The sequence below is a fragment of the Miniopterus schreibersii genome (assembly GCF_964146895.1).
Source record: "Miniopterus schreibersii genome assembly, chromosome: 2".
Lineage (NCBI taxonomy): Eukaryota > Metazoa > Chordata > Mammalia > Chiroptera > Miniopteridae > Miniopterus > Miniopterus schreibersii.
Window position 1 is genome coordinate 140,389,568 of NC_138102.1, and position 18,791 is coordinate 140,408,358.

Here is an 18,791-nt window from a genome sequence, read left to right on the forward strand (position 1 = left end):
TAATATATTTATGTCAATATATGTATTTTAGTAACATTATGTAAACAGATTTACATTCACATATTCATATTAAATATGTATTTCGGTATTTGCATTAGACTATTTTACAATGAGCCCATATAAATTTATTGTAAAAACACACCTTAAAACAAATGTGAAGTGTTTTTATAACATTAGCTCTGATCCCAAGCATGACACACTTGTTTTATAATTCTGTGCTGTGGTTCTATGGGGAAGTGGTAGCAAAAAATAATAAAAGGGACAGGGAGAACTTCAGGATTGGGGTTGGGGGAGAAAGAGGAGGAATGGAACCTAGACCCAGCCAAAGGGCCATGGCCATTAGCTGGGTAATCCCCTTCCCTCCCTGAGCAAGGACTGAATTTCCAGGAAGAGGTCATTCTCCAAGCTTCAGAACTCAGTACAGTCCTCATGCCCAATCCTTCTGTCTCTTGTCCATTGGCTCCTGGTTCCTTGTGATGTTTCTGCTCTCCTCAGGATCATTTAAAAGCTCCAAATCAAATAATCATGTGTCCAGCTGGATGGAAAGTCAGAAAATCAGGAGCCTCTTAGTGAAAGTTGGTGGTGTGTATCAAGTCTGACACCAAAATGACCTTCCCACTTGAAGAGGAAATGAGTTCAAGTGGAACATACTAACATTCTACTCAGCTGCTCACATGCCCCAAAGTAGAAGGCTGTTCAGAAAGCTGGATACTTCTCTCTGGACCAGGATCAAGGATAAACATTGCTGAGAACCAGCCAACCACTGGGATGCGTTGGAAAGTTGTTCACTCCATTTTATAGCCCCATCCACTCATTCTCACACCCAAATCTGGATGGGTTTAGCTGGATTGAAAAAGTTAAAAAATAAAATATAAAAGCAAACATTATGTAGTGCTTACATTGTGGATTAAGTACTATTCTAAGCACTTAAATATAGTAATGTTTTTAATTTCATAAGAGCACTATGGGGTAAAAATGATACTATCATCCCCATTTTATAGGAAACGGAGGGTCAAATCTGAACCCAGGTGGTAGGGCTCTGGCTCCATGCTATTAACTAGTTCCCTATGCTGCCTCTCAGCAGAGCATTATGAGCACCATTTTGCAGGCATTGCGCACCTGCTGAACCAATCCTTCATTTGACCCATATGGGCATATACCCAAAAGTGGACCAGATAGCCAAGGCTAAACTCTCCCATTCTCTTGTCCTTCTTTAGGGACAGCATATGGGATGAGGGAACAAGGCTAGAGAGGGAAAGGCAAGTAGGTAAAGGCCCAGGGAACACAGGGAAGTATATGTCGTAGAAGGGATACTAGGCAGGTAGCAAAAGGCAAGGTTTAGCTTTGGCTTTACCATTCACTTTCTACATATCCTTTAATTATTTTTTCCCATTACTATTTATCCTCCCTGCTACATATTCTTGCTTTTAAAAAAATATTTTTAAATTGATTTTAGAGAGAGAGGAAGAAGAGAGAGAAACATCGATGTGAGAGAGAAACATCGATCAGTTTCCTCCAGCATGCACCCTGACCAGAGACTGAACCCGCGACTCGGACATGTGCCCTGACCAGGAATCGAACCGACTACCCTTTGGTGCACAGGACAGTGCTCAACCAACCCAGCCAGGGCCATATCCTTTCTTTAAGGGGAGTTTCCTTTTGGGTAAAAAAAAAAAAAAGTCACTAGCCTCTAGTAATACAATGCATGGCATATAGTTGGTACTCATAAAAAATATATTTAAGGCCAAATGGACAATCTCTTAAGATGCCTTCGAGCTCTTTAACACCCTGTGATTCTGACAGGAAAGAACCATCCCAACTCCATGTCACCGGCCCCTTTGAAGAAAGCTCAGCAGGAACAAAGTTAAAGGAACCTCATTAGTCTGTCTCCTCTACCCTCCAATTTCCTTATCACTTAGCAATGTTGGCCCCTCATACCTACACCGGTAAATAATTACTGTCATCCAAAAACAACAAATCATTAAGTAGGCTCTAGATTCCAGTCTAATAGCTGCCAAAAGGGCAGCTCTTGAAAAGCCAGGTGAGAGGTGCCTATCTCCTCTCCAGACATTTACTGAGCACAGCTATGAACAAAGCACCCACTTGTGTACATATACAGGGAGACAAAGGCAAATAATACACAATTTCCTCTTATCCTCAAGGAGATCATAGTATGGTAAAGAGATACAGAAAGTCTACAAATAACTATAAAATATATCTAGGTCCAGCTCAGCAGGGCTAGAAAGACGATGTGGAGTTATTGCTACAGACTCTGTCTTAGCCTCAAGATGGGGTAGGTAAAGGTATGTTTTTCCATACTTAACCTCAACTTCTATTCCCTACAGCCTGGGTAGGGGAACATGTGTTTTTCATCTGCTCTGAGCAGGGACCTGAGACCACCACTCATTCCTCCCCCTCAGCCTCACCCTGCAGAAGACCATCCACATTGCATTCCTCCAGCACCAGCTGATGTTCTCTCTCCACACAGGTTGGAACTTGCAGGTCTTGGAACATCTTGCATCTTCTTGCCTGGGAAGTAGTCTGGGACCCAGGGAAAGGTCCTCAATTCCTTTCCAGAACAGGTGGGTCTCCCATGCCCATCTCAAGCACATTCCAGGACACACCCTTGAGCCTACTCTCCCTCCATCCCCACCCTTCTAAAAGTTGGCTCTGCTTCCCCTGAGAAGCCCAGGTGTTGGTGGGAGGAGTAAAAGCAGATACTATCAGAGGTGAGGCAGGGAGGAGCCCACAGAACCTGTGTTCCCACTGGAACCCTTTCCTGCCCTGATGGCTCCCTCACGCTCACTCAGTCTGGGTGGGGAAGAGTCAGGTACAGACAAGATGTCTCAGTCCCTCAGCCATTCACTGCTCTCTCCCCTTGGCAATCCTTCACTTAGGTTTCATGCAAAGACACAAGATCTAGTGGGTCCAGGTGATACTGGATAGATAGTGTCTTCACAGCCACAGGCAGAAAGCAGGTAGCATGCATGTGCTGAGCTTCAAGCTTCTTCCTGTAGAAAGGCCCTGAATTTGCCCCAAAGGGGGGTGGTCATAGAAGCAGCCTAAGCCCCTGGAATCTTTGCTCAGTGGCTTGGGCATTCACCCCACATACTCCAGAGATGATCTCACCCTGGATGTGGAGCAAGGGTTTTGCCTGGCAACTGGGGAGGATGCCTGTCCCTAGGCTAACAAGATATGGAGGACCTAGGAGCCTCAGGCATTTCCCACCCATTTCTGCTGGCAGAAAATTCCACAACTTTCAGTTTAAGCTGGATACGGTCTTAGGCTAGAAATACAAACATTCTGCTGATAACCCCACCTCTATCCTCAAAACCTCCAGCTGCCCTTCCACCAAAAACTACTAAGGTGGGTACAGGTCAGGATGAGTAAATCAAATCAATGATCAGTGAAGTGTTTATTTTTAAATTGAAAGGGGAAAGGGAGTAACACAGAGGCAATTTTTGGCATCTTCTTTCCAGGCTATCACCCCCATGTGCTCCCCAACCCCAAGCACTGGCAGGAAAGGCCCCATGGACCGGCTGAGGGCCAGATAGTCACAAAGTCAGTCAAAGAGAGATATGTACAACCATAGAGAGGTGGAATTCAAGAGTCTGTCCCAGCCCCCTTGTCCTGGAACAGGGTTAGAGCTCAGGGGCATAGGGCTCCCCAGTGGGTGAGGACACCCGCAGTTCAGCATCATGCCTTACCACGGTGAAGAGCCCCACCACGGCCAGCAGAGCCATCACCATGACAGCGGAGCAGATGCTGAACATGTTCCGAGTGCCTGTTTTGCGATCACTGTCATGAAGGACTAGGAGCCCCAGGCAGGCCAGTAAGTGCAGGGGCACCCGGAACCAGTTGAGTACACCAGCTTGCTCTGTCTCAGGGATCACCTTTCTCCGCAGGAAGCTCATGCTGGGAAAGTATAGCCCACAGGCCAATTCGATAAGTAGGAAGGCTATGAAGGACTCCACTGGACTCTCCTGGCCTGGACTGGTGGAGAAAGTCAGCATGAAGAGGGAGAAGACGACGATCAGGACAGCAAGGGAGAGTAGATGCATAGGCTGAAGGTGGTACCTCTTCGAGGTAGCGATGCGATACAAGGAAGAGCCGAGTAGGCTGGCTGCCATGAAGCTGGAGAAGATGATGCCCAGTGGGGCCCCATGTGGGTCCAGCACAGGTGTCCAGAGGAAGACAAAGATGAAGATGACACTCTCAAACAGGGCCTGTATGGTACCTAGCAGCAGCACACGGCGGTCCGACAGGAGGCAGCGCAGGCCCCCAGCACAGGTCCTTGAGAAGGCACGCTGCCGATCATAGTTCTCTCCCCAATTGTGAAGGGCCAAGGCCCCGGCCAGAGCCAAAAGAGGAATGGCAGCCACAAAGGGCGCTACAGGCCCCAGTCCCATCCAGCAGGCCACAGCCTCAGCTGCCACACCTGCCACTACAGCCAGTACATGGTTCCAGAAGGCAGCTCGGGCAAAGGTAGCTGGAATCCATTCTGCAGGGAAGTCATGCCGCTCTAAGTGCTCATGGATGTACCAAGCTTCGAAGGCAGAGAAGAGCAGGGCGGTGGACAGCCCACCAAGTGCTCTGCCGACTAGCAACACAAAGTAGTCCCGAGAGAGTTTGGTTAAGCAGCAGAGAGAGTAAGTAAGGGAGAAGAGGACACAAGACTTCTTTCGACCCAGCCAATCCACAAGGGAGGAGGCCACCAGTCCAAAGAGGACTGTGGAGGCAAGGCCACAGACATAGAGAATGGCAATTTGACCCTCCAGGAAGTGGTAATGCTGATAGAGTTTATAGAGGTAGGGGGCCTGAAGCCAGTCGGCTGCCAGGGCCAGGAAGTAGACCTGATAAAAGTCCAGTTGAAACCGAAGGAAGGATGGATTGCTGCAGGCCCTTCCTGGGGGCTTAGCCCGGCATCTTGACAGCTCCAACCCCAGGCAGGAGGCCAGGAGGACCACAAAGACAAGGTAGGCAGTCACCAGCATGGTGGGCCCCCGGACGACCTGGGGAAAGATGGGGGTTTCAGAGTCACATCCATTGCCCAGGCAGCACTGTCAAGGGGCTGGGTGTCTAAGCAGAAGGCAACTCCACCCTATCCCCTGCCAACTGCACTTCCCCACCCCTCAACTCCACTCCCCCAGAGCTCAGACCGGAGGGACCAGTTGGGTGGGTGGGAGGAGTGCTCGGCCAGAGCGGTCTCCTAGGACACAGTGGGGCAGGGAGGGGTAAGAGGAGAGCGGAGAAGACTGAGCACTCGCCCCACCCTTGCCAGCCACAGCAAAGAAGTCACTTCAATAATCCCAGCCCCTTAAGGGGCTGCTGCCCTCTTCCACAACAGCTTCTGCATACTTCCTTCTATTACTTCCCATCCTCTCTGGGGACCCCGTTTTTGCCCTCAATGAGACGTCTCGTCTTGTCCCGATCCTCTCTCCCGCTGGAGCGGGCCCTCTAGAGCTGCTTCAGGGTGATGAGCTTGCGTCTCAGATTCTCCATCCTCGAGGTCACGGGCACCCCCTTGCGCCCCCTAGCCCGCGCCCAGCGCCGCCACACCCGCTCGCGCCTCACCTATACCCCGCCTCACCTGCTGCCCCGGTCTGCGGGGACGCTCCGGACACGTGCGGCTCCAGGCCGCCCGGCCGCCCGGCCCGTTCTACCTCCGGCTCCGGCTCCGGCTCGGGTTCCAGCAGCGCGCCCGCCCCTCGCAGCCTGCTTCCGGGAGCCTGGTAGGCCTCCGGTCGCCGCCATGATGGCCTCATCACGTGACGGGGGCGCGGGGCTCAAGCCCCGCCCGTGCTCCGCCTCCCAGCCCCTGGCCACGCGCTGCCGAACTCCGGTCGCCCGCGGGGGGTGGGGTGGGGACGACTAGAGGCGCGGAAGGTCACTGTTTTCGTCCGGCCTTGTCCGCTGGACTCCTGTGACACCCGCTTCCTTGACTCCCGAATACCTGCGATCCACCCCGAAATAAAGGCCCATTTAATCTCTCTCCGTGCTGTAGGTTGGAGAGCGCGGCTGTGCCCCGGGAAATGCCCGCAATCCCGCAGGACGGGGGCTGGAGCTTCCCAGGGAACACCGCTACCCTGAGCCGAGACGGGTTCTTTTCTCTCCTCTCTCCCTGCAGTGACCTCTAGGCCAGAAGTCAGTTGTAGTAACCTCTAGGCCAGAAGTCAATAGAGCCCAGGCACCTGAGGGAGGCAGTGTGGTGTAAAAGACTTGGACTCAGGCTGCGGACAGACCGAGGCTCAAATCCCACCCTGTCGCTTACCAGCTGTCTGGCCTCGGGCAAGCCACATAACTTCTCAGTGTCCCAATTTCTTCATCTGAAGTCAAAAGAGAGCAGTGCCCAAATAAAAAGGCTAAAGTTCAGCAGCGGCATAGGGTTAAGAACTTCACCTCCTGCCACTTACCAACTGTGTTACCTTGCAAAAGTTCCTGAACTTCTCTTACACTTTAGTATGACCTCGAGCGAGACCCTCCAGTGGCTTCTCATCTCACTAAGAAAAAACCGAAATCTTTATAATGGCCTACAAATCCCTCTGTCCTGTTTCCTGCTACTTCTTTGACCTCATCTCTTACCATTCTCCATCCTATTCCTACTCTGTCTATACTGGCTGCCACTAGGGCCCTTGCACATTGTACCCTGTAAGGTTCCTGTTCTCCCAGATATTCGCATGGTTCCCTCCCTCAGAGCTCCAGTTCTCTGTTCAAATGTCACTTTATCAGAGAGGCTTTCCTTGGCCATCCTGTTTAAAATAGCAACACCACCACCTCAGCCACAGTAATCTACCTGCTTTCCTTCTAACTCCATTATCCTTTGCTATTCTCCGTAGCACTTAACACCATCGGGCATACCATATATTTTTACTTGTTCATTTATTTACTATCTCTTCTCCCTACAGATTTTTATCTGCTTTGTTCACTTGTATTTCCAATACTTAAAACAGTTACTGGTACATTTTTAAAAATGTAATAAATATTTGATGAATAAATGAATAAGCTAGTCCATATAAATTACTCTAAAAAGTACTGGTCTGCCCTGGCCAGTGTGGCTCGGTTGGAGCGTCAACCCATGCACCAAAAGGTCGCCAGTTCAATTCCCAGTCAGGGCGCATGCCCAGGTTTCAGGTTCAGTCCCCAGTTGGGGTGCATACAGGAGGCAACCAATCTCTCGCATTGATATTTCTCTCCCTCCCTCTCTCTCTTCTTCTCTCTAAAAAATCAGTAAAGCCCAACCAGCATGGCTAAGCGGTGGAGCATCAACCTATGATCCAGGAGATCAAGGGTTGATTCCCCCTCAGGGGACATGCCCAGGTTGCAGGCTTGATCCCCATTAGGGGGCTTGCAGGAGGCAGCTGATCAATGACTCATCATTGATGTTCCTACCTCTCTCTCCCTCTCTTCCTTCCTCTCTCTGAAACCAATAAAGACATATTTAAAAAAAAATCAGTAAAAACATATTTTTTAAAAAAGTGCTGGCCTATGCCCTGGCTGGGTAGCTCAGCTAGTTAGAGAGTCATCCCAATATGCCAAGGTAGAGGGTTTGATCCCTTGTCAGGGCACATACAAGAATCAACCAACGAATGCATAAATAAGTACAATAACAAATCGATCTTGATCTTTCTCAAAAATATAATCAATAAAAAAATAAAGTTTGGAGCAAGCATAGAGGGTGGAAAGGTCTGGGATAACATCTCAAGAAATTCTTATGATAAAGGAAACAGCTGAGATTTATATTCTAGCTCCAAAGTGCCTTCATTCCTAACAAAGTTCTACAGAGTAGAAAGGAGTAGTGGTTCCCATGCATTCATCTAGAAACACTAAGACTCAAAAATCATGACTTACCTAAGGTCATTCAGTGAGGGAGGGCATGACTGACCCAAATGCTCTCCATCCTAATGCTGGACTGAAGCCCTTTGAATTCATGATACCCAGTCTCCCAATTCTTGATGGTCTTTTCTTTGAGGGTGGAGGTCATCCTGAATGAAGTCAGGGAATGGGACAGGATGACCTTACATTCCTTACCTTCTGTTTTCCAGGATTGAGGCCATTTTGTTCAGAAGCCAATGACAGAGGTTTAAAGCAAGATTACATTATTTTGGATTATTTTTGTTTATATTAAGAACTATTCAAAGTATGTTTATTCTTTAAGGTTCTTCTGGCCCTTCAGAGCTGTGAGGCACAGCTGAGAAAGTCCTAAACATGAGGAATGTGCCAGCAGAGGACTGAGGGGGATACAGGGCAGCCTGTAAGCAGAACCCATCTCTAGTACAGGCTTCCAGTAGAGGGCAGGAGGGCTGGGGCCTGTGTGGGAAGTCACCCAAGGGAAGTCTTTCAGGGCAGGTGGGGAGGATGCTCTGGGAGTGACTAGGAACCATGCTTACCCGAGGAGCAAAACTTTTATTACAAAAATGTTCAAACATACACAAAGGTAGAGAGCATAGTTCTGTGAACCTTTATATACTTAATTTGACAATACTGATTTTGTCACTTTGTTCCTTCTACTCCTTTCTTTCCATCCTTTTTTATTTGCAGAAATATTTAAAATTAAATATGTCACCCGGCCGGGCATGGCTCAGCGGTTGAGCGTCCATCTGGGATCCAGGAGATCGGGGTTCGATTCCTGGTCAGGGCACATGCCCGGGTTGCGGGCTAAGCAGCCAATCAATGACTTTCTCATCATTGATGTTTCTAGCTTTCTCTCTCTTCCTCTTCTTTCCTCTGAAATCAATAAAGATATATTTAAAAAAAATAAAATTAAATATGTCATTTCACTCCATACTTCCATATGCATCTCTAGAAAATACTTTTTTTACATGACCCCAAAGCCATTTTTATATCTAAAAAATCAACACTGATTCCTTGGCATCATAAAAACCAGTCCATAATTGACAGTCCTCAACTGTCTGAAAATGTCTTTTTACAATTAGGTTGTACAAATCAGGAACCAAACAAGGTCCTCATGTTCCATGTGGCAGTTGTCTTGTTATGTCACCTCTCACCCTTTCCTCCCAGCCATTGACTAGTTGAAGAAATTGGGTCAGATTTCCTTTAAAATGTCCCACATTCTGGATATATCTTCTTACTTCCTCAATGTATCATTTAATTTGTTCTTCCATCCCTAGTATTTCCTGTTAAATGGAGGTTAGCTCTAGAGTTTTTATTAGAATTATGTTCAGTGTTTTTGTTTGGCAAGAGTCCTTCATAGGTGGAGCTGAGTGCTTCAGGCTGCATCACATCAAGGGGTGTACAGTGTGTGGTTGTGCCCCTTTTAGTAATGCTAAGATTCACCAGGTCCTCAAGTGGTGACAGCTTGATGTCTCCATTGTAAATTTTTCCATCAACCATCATCTTTGGTTCCACCCATTGAAGATTCTTGCTTTAATCAATTATTTCATTAAGGGCTGCAAAATAGTGATTTTTCTCATTCCATATTACTTCCATTTAGCTGAAATTCTTGTGTAAATAAGAACTTTTCTCCACCACTTACAGTTATTTGGCTACCCTGAAGTATAGTTTATACAGGACAGGCAGAGTAAATGCTTAATTCCTTTTTCTTTTAAATTGCCAATTTTCAGAAAAATAAGTTCAGAGAAGCATCATTTAAAAAAAATTCAGCTTAGACCTAAGTAAGGGTAGATGGCCTGGATAATGGGCAGGGGAAGGAGGGTCTATTCTGGCACCTGTGTCCAGCCCTCACTCACTTCAGGGCATGGAGTGTGTGGGGGACAGATAGATACTAGAGGGCTTGGTGTCCTGGCTCTTGGACAGCAATGAGATGGGCATGTGAGAGGCTTGGTGTGTAGGCAGCTGCAGGATCCAGAAAAGGAGGGAGGGAGGAGGGGTGTGGGGGGGGGAGAGAGAGAGGCAGAAAGAGAGGTAGGAAGTGAAGAAACAGCTAGACACAGAACACAGGAAGAGAGATAAAGACAGAAAGGGAAACAGAAATGAGAGATCACGAATGAAATGCACCCAGAAGTAGAATAGGACAGACAAGCAGAGTGATGTGAGGTGGACTGAAAGACCAAGGAAGAAAATAGACATGAAAACACACATTGAGACAGGAAAGGGGGAAAGAAAAAGATGTGTAAGTTAAGTAGATTTAAAATTAGAAGGTAAATAGAGGGAGAATTAGAGAGCTAGAGAGTAAGGAAAACACATGTCAAGACTCAAGTTAGGTGAAGGCAGAATGTCTTATTGATAGAAAGAAGGAAACAGAAATGGAGAGTGATGTAGAAAGATAGAAGGAAAGATAAACTGAAGGATAAAGAGAGATAGAAAGGAAAAAACAAAAGGTCCTAGAGAAGGAGGCTGAGAAAGAGAAGACTGAGTGTCACAGCCCTAGCCAGTTGGGCTCAGGAGTTGGAGCATTGGCCCACAGACTAAAGGGTCTTGGGCTTGATTCCGGCCAAGGGCACATTAAAAAAAAAAAAAAGAAGAAGAAGAAGCCTAGTGTCACAGATTTTGAGAAATGTGGAGGGGTCTCAGGGACTCTCAGCTTAGGATCCAGTCCTGGGCAGATACCCAGTCTCTCACTTCCATCTTCTTCATGGTGGCTTCTTCAAACCCCCAGGGACGGGGGACTTATGACTGACTATGTGTGGATGGGATCATTGGGAACCTGAGTCAAGGGTTCCCAGCTTCCCTCACCCCCATGCCAGAGGAGGAGAGATGTTGCAGATGGGATTAATCCTGGAAGATTGAGGTCATGAGGCTGGGCTAGCACTCAGAGATTTGCAAGAAAAGACATCCAGGCAGAGAGCACCAGATTCCTAGAAGCAAAGGACCATGTATGATGTCATGATATCCAAGGGAAGGGAGGAGCCAGAAACCCTCTGCTCAGCCTCCTCTTCTGATCCAAGAGCCACTGATCGTCTTTGCCAGACTCAAGATGAGAGGTAAGGGGCCCAGAGACTTTTGGGTCAGTTAGGGATATGGGTGGAGGTCCAAGGAGCAAAAATGGCCCCTGGACAAAGGATCCCCTGCCACCTCTAGAGGAAGAATCTACCTTATCCATGTGAACTGCAGAGGAGCCAAGGAGGGTCTCCACGGGAGGCTGACAAGAGGAGGGGAAATGGCCAATTTGCTCACCTTTAGGGTTCTTGGAGGAGGCTCTGAGAATAAGTTTCCATTTCAAAAGTTGCAGAAGAAGAGTTTCTGGAACCAGCAGGAACATGCCCAGAAAGTAACTTCAAAGCAGATGCTTGCTCTCACCCCCAGGACTGAGGGGAAAGCCAGGGGCTTTGCGCAGCATGCAGTCTGTACCTTCTGGGTGAGGGGTCCAGGTGACCCTCCTCACTCCACCCAGAGCTTCTGCCTCCTGCCTGAGGAAGCAGCTATAGAAGTGCTCTGGAAGACTGACAGTCTCTCTAGGGGGCAACAGCCCACCTAGACTATCAGACAGTGCCCCCGAGAGGTGCGTTGTCCCCTGAAGCAGCAGCTGCAGTGGCCACTGGAGCCTAGAGGCGCCCAGGCAGGCCCTCGGCCACAGCCACAGTTGTCACTATAGCCCAAGCAGGAGCTGGGACATGCAGATCGGCTCCTGGAACAAGGGTAAATAGGACAAGGTGAGAGATGGCAGTAGGTGAAGTGAGGACCAGAGCATGGGACACAGAAGCTATGGTGACAAGCTGAGGGAGGACAGGCAGGGCAGGGAGGGCAGGAGCAGGTGCAGGGTGGGCCAGGGAGGCCGGGGCAGGAGGGGCAGGTAGCTGTGGAAGAGGGAGAGGCAGCGCAGTGGTAGGTGGGAGCAGGACAGGCAGGGCAGGGGCAGGCACAGGCGGGGGGGGGACAGGATAGGCAAGGAGAGGCAGCTGGCGGGCCGCGCCCAGAGGGTGCAGGAGGCTGTTGGTGGGTGGCCTTCTTGTTTCGAGGCCCCAAACGTAGGCCCAGAGAGAAGTCCATTCAGCTGCAGGATCTGCCAGGCCGGGGTTTGGGGGTTGGGTAAAGAGGAGGGCAGGGGTAGAGTAGGAGGGGCAGACTGGAGGGGCAGACTGAGGTGGGCAGGGGCAGGGAGGGGGAGCAGGATTAAACCTAAGACACTGCTGATCCTTGCTGATCCTTCAGGGAGCTCAGACCTCTCCAATCAGCCCTCTTCTTCCAGGCCTGCCCAGCAATGCTCTCCTACAGCGCTCCTCTCCACTGAAAACCCTCTAGCTGCCCCAGACCAGAACATGTTCTTCAGATATGACGTGCACTTTCATGCCTTCAGTCTTTTGTTCAAACTGTTCCTTCAGTTTGGAGTGCCTTTTCTCTTTTCTCCACCTGGTGAGGTCCTATAGTCTCTGAAGTCTTCCCTTTTATTCAATCAAAAAGTATTTCTTGAGCTCTAGGCACCTGACACCTGCCTGGGTAAGGAACCCAGCCCATTACTCTCCAGCCCTGATGACCAGAATGGCTGTTTCAGGAAACTTTCCCCAGAGGAGACTTAGGGAAGCAGCAGCAGCAGAAGTGCTCTGAGACTCAGCCAGAGATATTGATGGAAGCTGGCAGCAGAGGGAGGATGCCTGGGTTCTGGGGGTTTCTAGAAGGAGCGAGTCCCAGGTGTAGGTGTGGGGATGCCTGGCTGTCTCTGAGAGACTGACAACCAGCCTGGATAAGACAGCTAAGTTTCCTTTCTTATGGAGCTCCCCTAAAAGTGAGGGGTGGTGCTCGATAGAGAGTCAAACCAAACAGGTAGTCCTGGCTGGTGTGGCTCAGTTGGTTAGAGCACCATTCAGTACACCAGAAGGTGGTGGTTCAATTCTCTGTCAGGGCACATACCCAGGTTGCAGTTTCGATCCCCAGCCGGGGCATGTCCGGGAAGCAACTGATCAATGTTTCTCTCTCACATCAATGTCTCTCTCCCTCTCTCTCATCAATACAATAAATAAACACATGGATATTTTTTAAAAACCCAAACAGGTAGTCCAGCTGGCATGGCTCAGCGGTTGAGCATCGACCGAGGATCCAGGAGATTGTGGTTCAATTCCTGGTCAGGGCACATGTCCAGGTTGTGGGCTCAATCCCCAGTAGGGGGCTTGCAGGAGGCAGCGGATCAGTGACTCTCTCATCATTGATGTTTCTATTTCTCTCTCTCCCTCTCCCTTCCTCTCTCTGAAATCAATAAAGATATATTTTTTAAAAAAACAACCAAACAGGTAAACAAACAAATATATTAGCTTATTTCAGAGCATGCAAATGGCAATGAAAAAAACAGGGTGATGTGATAAAAAGTTACTCAGAGAGGTGGATTCATCAGAAGGGGCAGCTAGACAGCCCCCAAATAGTGAGGTATGACAGCTTTTAAGAGTTTGGGGGAAGATAAAGTCTGTCAAGCCCTGGCCAACCATGGAAGAGCTGCCTGAGGCTGAATGGAACCCAGGTGTCTGTCTGGGCTATGGAGAAATACAAAGCTGAGAAGGGGATAAGAGGTGCTGGAGATTGCAATCTAAAATTTGGTGGTCAGCCCAGCTGGGCATGGCTCAGCGGTTGAGCATCGACCTAGGATCCAGGAGGTCGTCGTTCGATTACTGGTCAGGGCACATGCCGGGGCTGCGGGCTTGATCCCCAGTCAGGGATGTGCAGGGGGCAGCTCTCATCATTGATGTTTCTCTCTCTCCCCCCCTCTCCCTTCCTCTCTTTGAAATCAATAAAGATATATTTTTAAAAAAAGTTTGGCCTTACCTGATAAAACTGAGATTGCCTGTACATACACTCTGACTCTTAGATTTGTAGCCTCAAAAGTCCTTTCTTAAAAAATATGTTTTTATTGAATTTTTAGAGAGAGAGGAAAGGAGAGGAGAGAGAGAGAAACATTGATGTGAAAGAGAAATATTGATTGGTATACACCCTGACTGGGGACTAAACCTGCAACCGGGGCATGTGCCCTCACTGGAAATTGAACCTGTGACCTTTTGGTGCATGGGACATGGCTCAACCAACTGAGACACACCGTCCAGGGTTCAAAAATCTCTTGCATGCATTTACTGGGAGACTTGTACAAAAATGTTTCAGTTTGGGCATTATGATAGACCAAACTGAAAACAACTCAAACATCCACCAACAGTAGAGTAAAAAAATAAACTGTGCTACTACGGAAAACGTAGGGAGGTTCCTCAAAAAATTAAAAATAGAACTACCATATGACCCAGCCATTCCACTTCTGGGTATTTACCCAAAGAAATACAAAACACTAATTTGAAAAGACATATGAACTCCTATGTTTATTACTATAGCCAAGATATGAAAGCAACCTATGTGTCCATTGATAAATGATTGGATAAAAAAGATTGGTACATATGTGCAATGGAATATTACTTGGCCATAAAAAGGAATGAAATCTTACCATTTGTGACAACATGGATGGATCTAGAGGGTATTATGCTAAGTGAAATAAGTCAGATAGAGAAAGATAAATACCATATGATTTCACTTATATGTGGAATGAAAAAATAAATTAATAAACAAAACAGAAACAAACTATAGATACAGAGAACAGACTGATGGTTGCCAGATGGGAGCAGGGTTGGGGGACTGGGTGAAAAAGATGAAGGGATTAAGAAGTACAATTTGGCAGTTTCAAAATAGTCATGGGCATGTAAAGTACAACAAAGTCAACAATATTGTGATAAGTGTGTACAGTGCCAGGCGGGTACTAGACTTTTCAGGAAGATCACTTGTAAGTTATATAAATGTCTAATCACTATGTTATATACCTGAAATTAACATAATATTGAATGTAAACTGTAATAGAAAATTTGAAAAAAAATGAATAAATAGGTTGTGGTATTTTCATGCAACTGAATATTATGCAATGATGAAAAGACAGTTACATGCAACAAATTGGGTGTACCTCACAAACAAAATAATTAAGACACAAAAAAGTAATACAATATCATTCCATTTATATAAACCTAAAAAATCACCAAGTTAAGCTATGTTACTTAGAGATGCATACATAGGTGCTAAAACTATGAAGAAAAAGAAGGAAATAATGATTGCAAAAGTCAGGATGGTGGTTACTTCTTAGGGGAGGGAAGAAATTATGGAAGGGACATGGGAGCTTCTGAGGTATAGGAAATACTCTTTCTTGGGTAGGAATTGAATAGGTATTTATTTTACTCTAGTTTATTCTGTACACTGTTCATAACATTTCAGAAAGAGAAAATAAAAGTATCTCTTCTTTTTCTGCTCTATGCCACCTCATTCAAATCATTATGTTGAAGTTAGATATTTCTAGTCCACACACCTATCTTTCCCACTTGACTTTGAGGACAGTGATCTTTCCTATATTTCTGGCACCTATCATTGCCTGGTATATAGCAGATGCTTAGTAACTATTTGTTGAATTGGATTGAGTTGAATTCCCCCAAGTCCCTCATCCCACAAAGAGGAGGGCAGCTGCAGAAGAGGAGGAAGCCTGCTGTGGTGAAGAGAGCACAGGATCCTTAAGACCTGGGTTCTCATCTTAGCTCTGCCACTTCCTAGTTGTGTGAAACTAGATAAGCCACTTAACCTCTCTGGTTCTCAGCTCCCTCTTTTATGAAATGGTTATGATAACTGCTAACTCTCTGGACTGCTGCATGGATTAAGTGAGTAATGTACATGCCTAGCACAATGCTGGAACATTTAGTTGCTCAACAAAGAATAGCTTCCCAACCTCCTCCCCCAGCATCACACCTTTTCATCAAAAGAATCCACTAGAAAGAAGCAGCCAAACATCAAAGATGGCCCCAGAGTGTGGGCCCACATCCTTGGGCCCCGTGGGGCTATAATGGAGATGTAGTCTAGTCAAGAGCTAGCAGATAGAGAGACCTGATTGAAGCTGAACAAATCCCAGGCAGTTGGAGCTGGCAAGGTTGGTAAGACACCAGGGTCTGGGAATTTCCGTCTAGGAGAAGTACCAGGTGTGGGTGAAGGGGTGCCAGACTGGCCCCACCCAATACCCTGGCCCCAGGGGATGTGGGCACAAGTAAGAAAGTGGGTTAGAGCAGGGGTGGAACTTAACCCCATTGATCCCATGACCTTTTTACCAGTTATAGAGGAGGCATAGCCACAAAGAAGCCTGCTCTTTCTCTGAAGAGGCCCTCAATTCCTTTTCTTCAGAAAGGAAGAAACTTGGAACCTTGGGGTCTGGGCAGGAGGAACTGAAGCCCCCAGTAGGCAGAGAAGAGATAATTCCCTAACCCCTGGGATGGAGGTTCTGTATAAAACAGACTGTTGCCCCCACCCACATGGTGACTGGCAGACACCTGGACTCACCTCACACACACACTCCAGGCAACTGTGGAGGCTGACGTGCTCCTCCTTCCAGGAGTAGGACAGGTCAGGGCTGGATCAGAGAGGCGAGCAGGGTGCATGGTAGAACAGCTCAGAAGAGCCTCTGGTGAGACTCCAGCTGGGCAAACACAAGCATTCTCACCCTGAAGAATTTGCCAGCCACGTGGGGCCTTGTTTTCTGGATATACCTTGATATTCCTCCGGCCTAGTACAGTGCTTTCTGTGTTTCTTGTGTTCTGTGTATAATCTCAGGCCTAAGCCTATGGATTCCTTTTCCCTATTGGAGCCTCTGTTTCCCTTTCTGGAGGAGGAGGTGAAGGAATGCATGGAATCATTCCAGGGCAAGATCACCAAGGTGTTCCAGGGTCCTGCTTTGGTCATTAGGAGGTGCTTTGGCCATCCCTCATTTGCAGCATATCCAAAGCTAGGTGGGGAGCAAGAATGGAGGGTTCCTCTTCTTTCTGGGGGAGCAGGGTCGCTGGGAGCCAGGATCCCAATTCCAGGGCCATTGCACATACTCTTCTGCTGCCCTCCCTTCTCTCCACTGTCCCCCTCACTCTTTCCCAGAAGCCTTTCCTGATCTCCCTGGCTGGGGGAAAATCCTGCTACTATCCATTCTCATAGTACCTTATGCCTCTTCACGCTGGTTATCACTAGCAATTTTGCAGATTATTTGGTTAATGTCTCACTCCTCCCCAGACTAGGGGTTTGCAAAGGCAGAGACCATACCTGGATATTCCTCCGGCCTAGTACAGTGCTTAGCATACAGTGGATGCTTAATAAAGATTTGTTGAATTCATGAAAGGTTTGTGTTAGGGGAGAAATTTCTAGAGTTGTTTAGGCTAGTTCTAAATCAAAATCAAGGCCTTATTCTATTTGAGATCTGGGCAGCACTGAGGCTGGTAAGGGCCATCCACACACAAACTCATTCACCAGGAGAGCCAACAAACTGGCAAGCAGCAGAATAGGCCTGGTACAAGGGGTGGAACTGAGCAAGTACAGGGGGCAGGGCAGGCACCAGCGGTGGCACAGAGAAAGCCTAGGGGAGGAGGTGGGAGAGGAGGGGAAAAAGGGAAAGTAGAAGACATGTGTTGTACAAAACATGTTTGCATCACACTCTCCCGGAGTGCCCTGGTCTCCAAGCCCCAATGGCACTTTCATGACTTAATGATGTCCTTGGGGGTTGTAACATAGCTCCTCCAGCCTCCCACAGACATCTGCTAGCCACCTCTGAGCATGGCATAGGACAACCCCCCTGGCACCAGACTGGGCATGGGAAAATTACCTATTCAGTGTCCTGATGCTGGTAAGAAGGGGGTGAGGGTGAACATTTGGGGTGGGGCAATATAGCAAAGTCAGGGCAGGTGAGACAGATGTCTGGATCCTTTCCTTCTCACCATCTCTCCTTCTGGTCTTTGGGATGAGGGATGCAAAGGAAACCTGGTTCTAGGGCCCCCAAGATACCATTTCTTTAAGTTGCCAGGGTGACCAAATAGAGCCATGACAAACAGAACAAAGCTTAGAAATAGGGATGACCCAAGAGAAAAAGAAATAAGGGGAGCTCTCTCCACCAGTTTCCAGAGTGGGAGGCCCTCTTCCCATGCCTCCTCCTGGAATCCCTGGATAGAAGACTGGCTCCATTGCAAGACAGAAGAATCTGAACCCATCACAATGCCCCTCTTCCTTGTTCCCCAGTCCTGTCTAGGGTTTTTGGGTTGATTGCCAAACTGCTGCAGAGACCAGACAGATCTCAGACCACTGGATCCTGGGGAGGGGCAGAGGCAGAGGCGTGGCAATTCCAAGGGGGGCATAGGGCCGGTCTTCTTGGGCATCGCCCCCTGGCTGTGGTACTTGGCTAGGGACAGAGGAGGCTGTCAGAAGGGTGGAGTCACAGTTACCAAGACCGACGGATGGACAAACACTCACTAGAGACAAGGACGGGGCAGACTGACAAACCAGGACAAAGAGGAGAGTAAAGACAGATGTAATTGTAGACCTGCTTTCTCTTTCCAGACTATTCCAAGTATAGCTTGCCCCATGTTTTAGCTTCTCTGTCCCTACCTACTACTCCAACAGTACAACCTCAGAGCTCTTGGCAGAAGCTCTCTAAGAAGGAGAAGGGAAAGATTTGAGAGAGGGGAGATCCTCTCTCACGAGGGTGGTGCCTGGTTCTGTGTCAGGATGACCCGCCAGGGGCCGGGGAGGGAGTGGTGCCCTCGCCTGGTTCATGAGGACAGGAGACTCATTCACTTTAAACCAAGTACAGATGTGCCAGGAGTGGGCAGGGGAATCAGGGCCACATTCACAAACCACAGCTGGGCCCACACTCTTTCCCCCAGCCGCCACCCTCAGGGCAGGAGGGGTTAACTTTGCAGCCTCCTGGCAAGATCTCTGCCACACAGGTGGGCACCATCCCACCCCAGCCAGGATGTCTGGGTCCAACTCTCTGACACCCACCCCTCCCACACTGCTCAGAGCTGCTCCCAAGGTAACCAAGCAAAGTCAACAGCAGCCAGACCACCTGGGGA

At 48.2% G+C, this 18,791-nt stretch overlaps 2 protein-coding genes across 4 annotated transcripts; both read right to left on the reverse strand.

Moving 5' to 3' along the window:
* Positions 1-3,400: 3,400 nt before the first annotated feature.
* MFSD5 (major facilitator superfamily domain containing 5) lies at positions 3,401-6,156 on the reverse strand. The gene is made up of 2 exons (XM_081127542.1): positions 5,591-6,156; positions 3,401-5,012 (listed from the first exon to the last, which is right to left on the reverse strand). Exon 2 carries the CDS (start codon positions 4,992-4,994, stop codon positions 3,642-3,644), a length of 1,353 nt encoding a protein of 450 aa, XP_080983668.1. The 5' UTR covers positions 4,995-5,012; positions 5,591-6,156; the 3' UTR covers positions 3,401-3,641.
* Positions 5,867-11,907, reverse strand: LOC308552309 (uncharacterized protein; the record flags this gene model as incomplete). 3 transcript variants are annotated; one of them, XM_081127547.1, is made up of 3 exons in its annotated part: positions 5,867-5,953; positions 7,849-7,982; positions 11,095-11,907. In XM_081127547.1, one exon carries the CDS (start codon positions 11,905-11,907, stop codon positions 11,392-11,394), a length of 516 nt encoding a protein of 171 aa, XP_080983673.1. In that variant the 3' UTR covers positions 5,867-5,953; positions 7,849-7,982; positions 11,095-11,391. The 3 variants fall into 3 exon arrangements, with proteins under 3 accessions (XP_080983673.1, XP_080983674.1, XP_080983675.1); XM_081127548.1 differs by lacking the exons at positions 5,867-5,953; positions 7,849-7,982 and adding an exon at positions 8,386-8,724; XM_081127549.1 differs by lacking the exons at positions 5,867-5,953; positions 7,849-7,982 and adding an exon at positions 8,791-9,407.
* Positions 11,908-18,791: the final 6,884 nt, after the last annotated feature.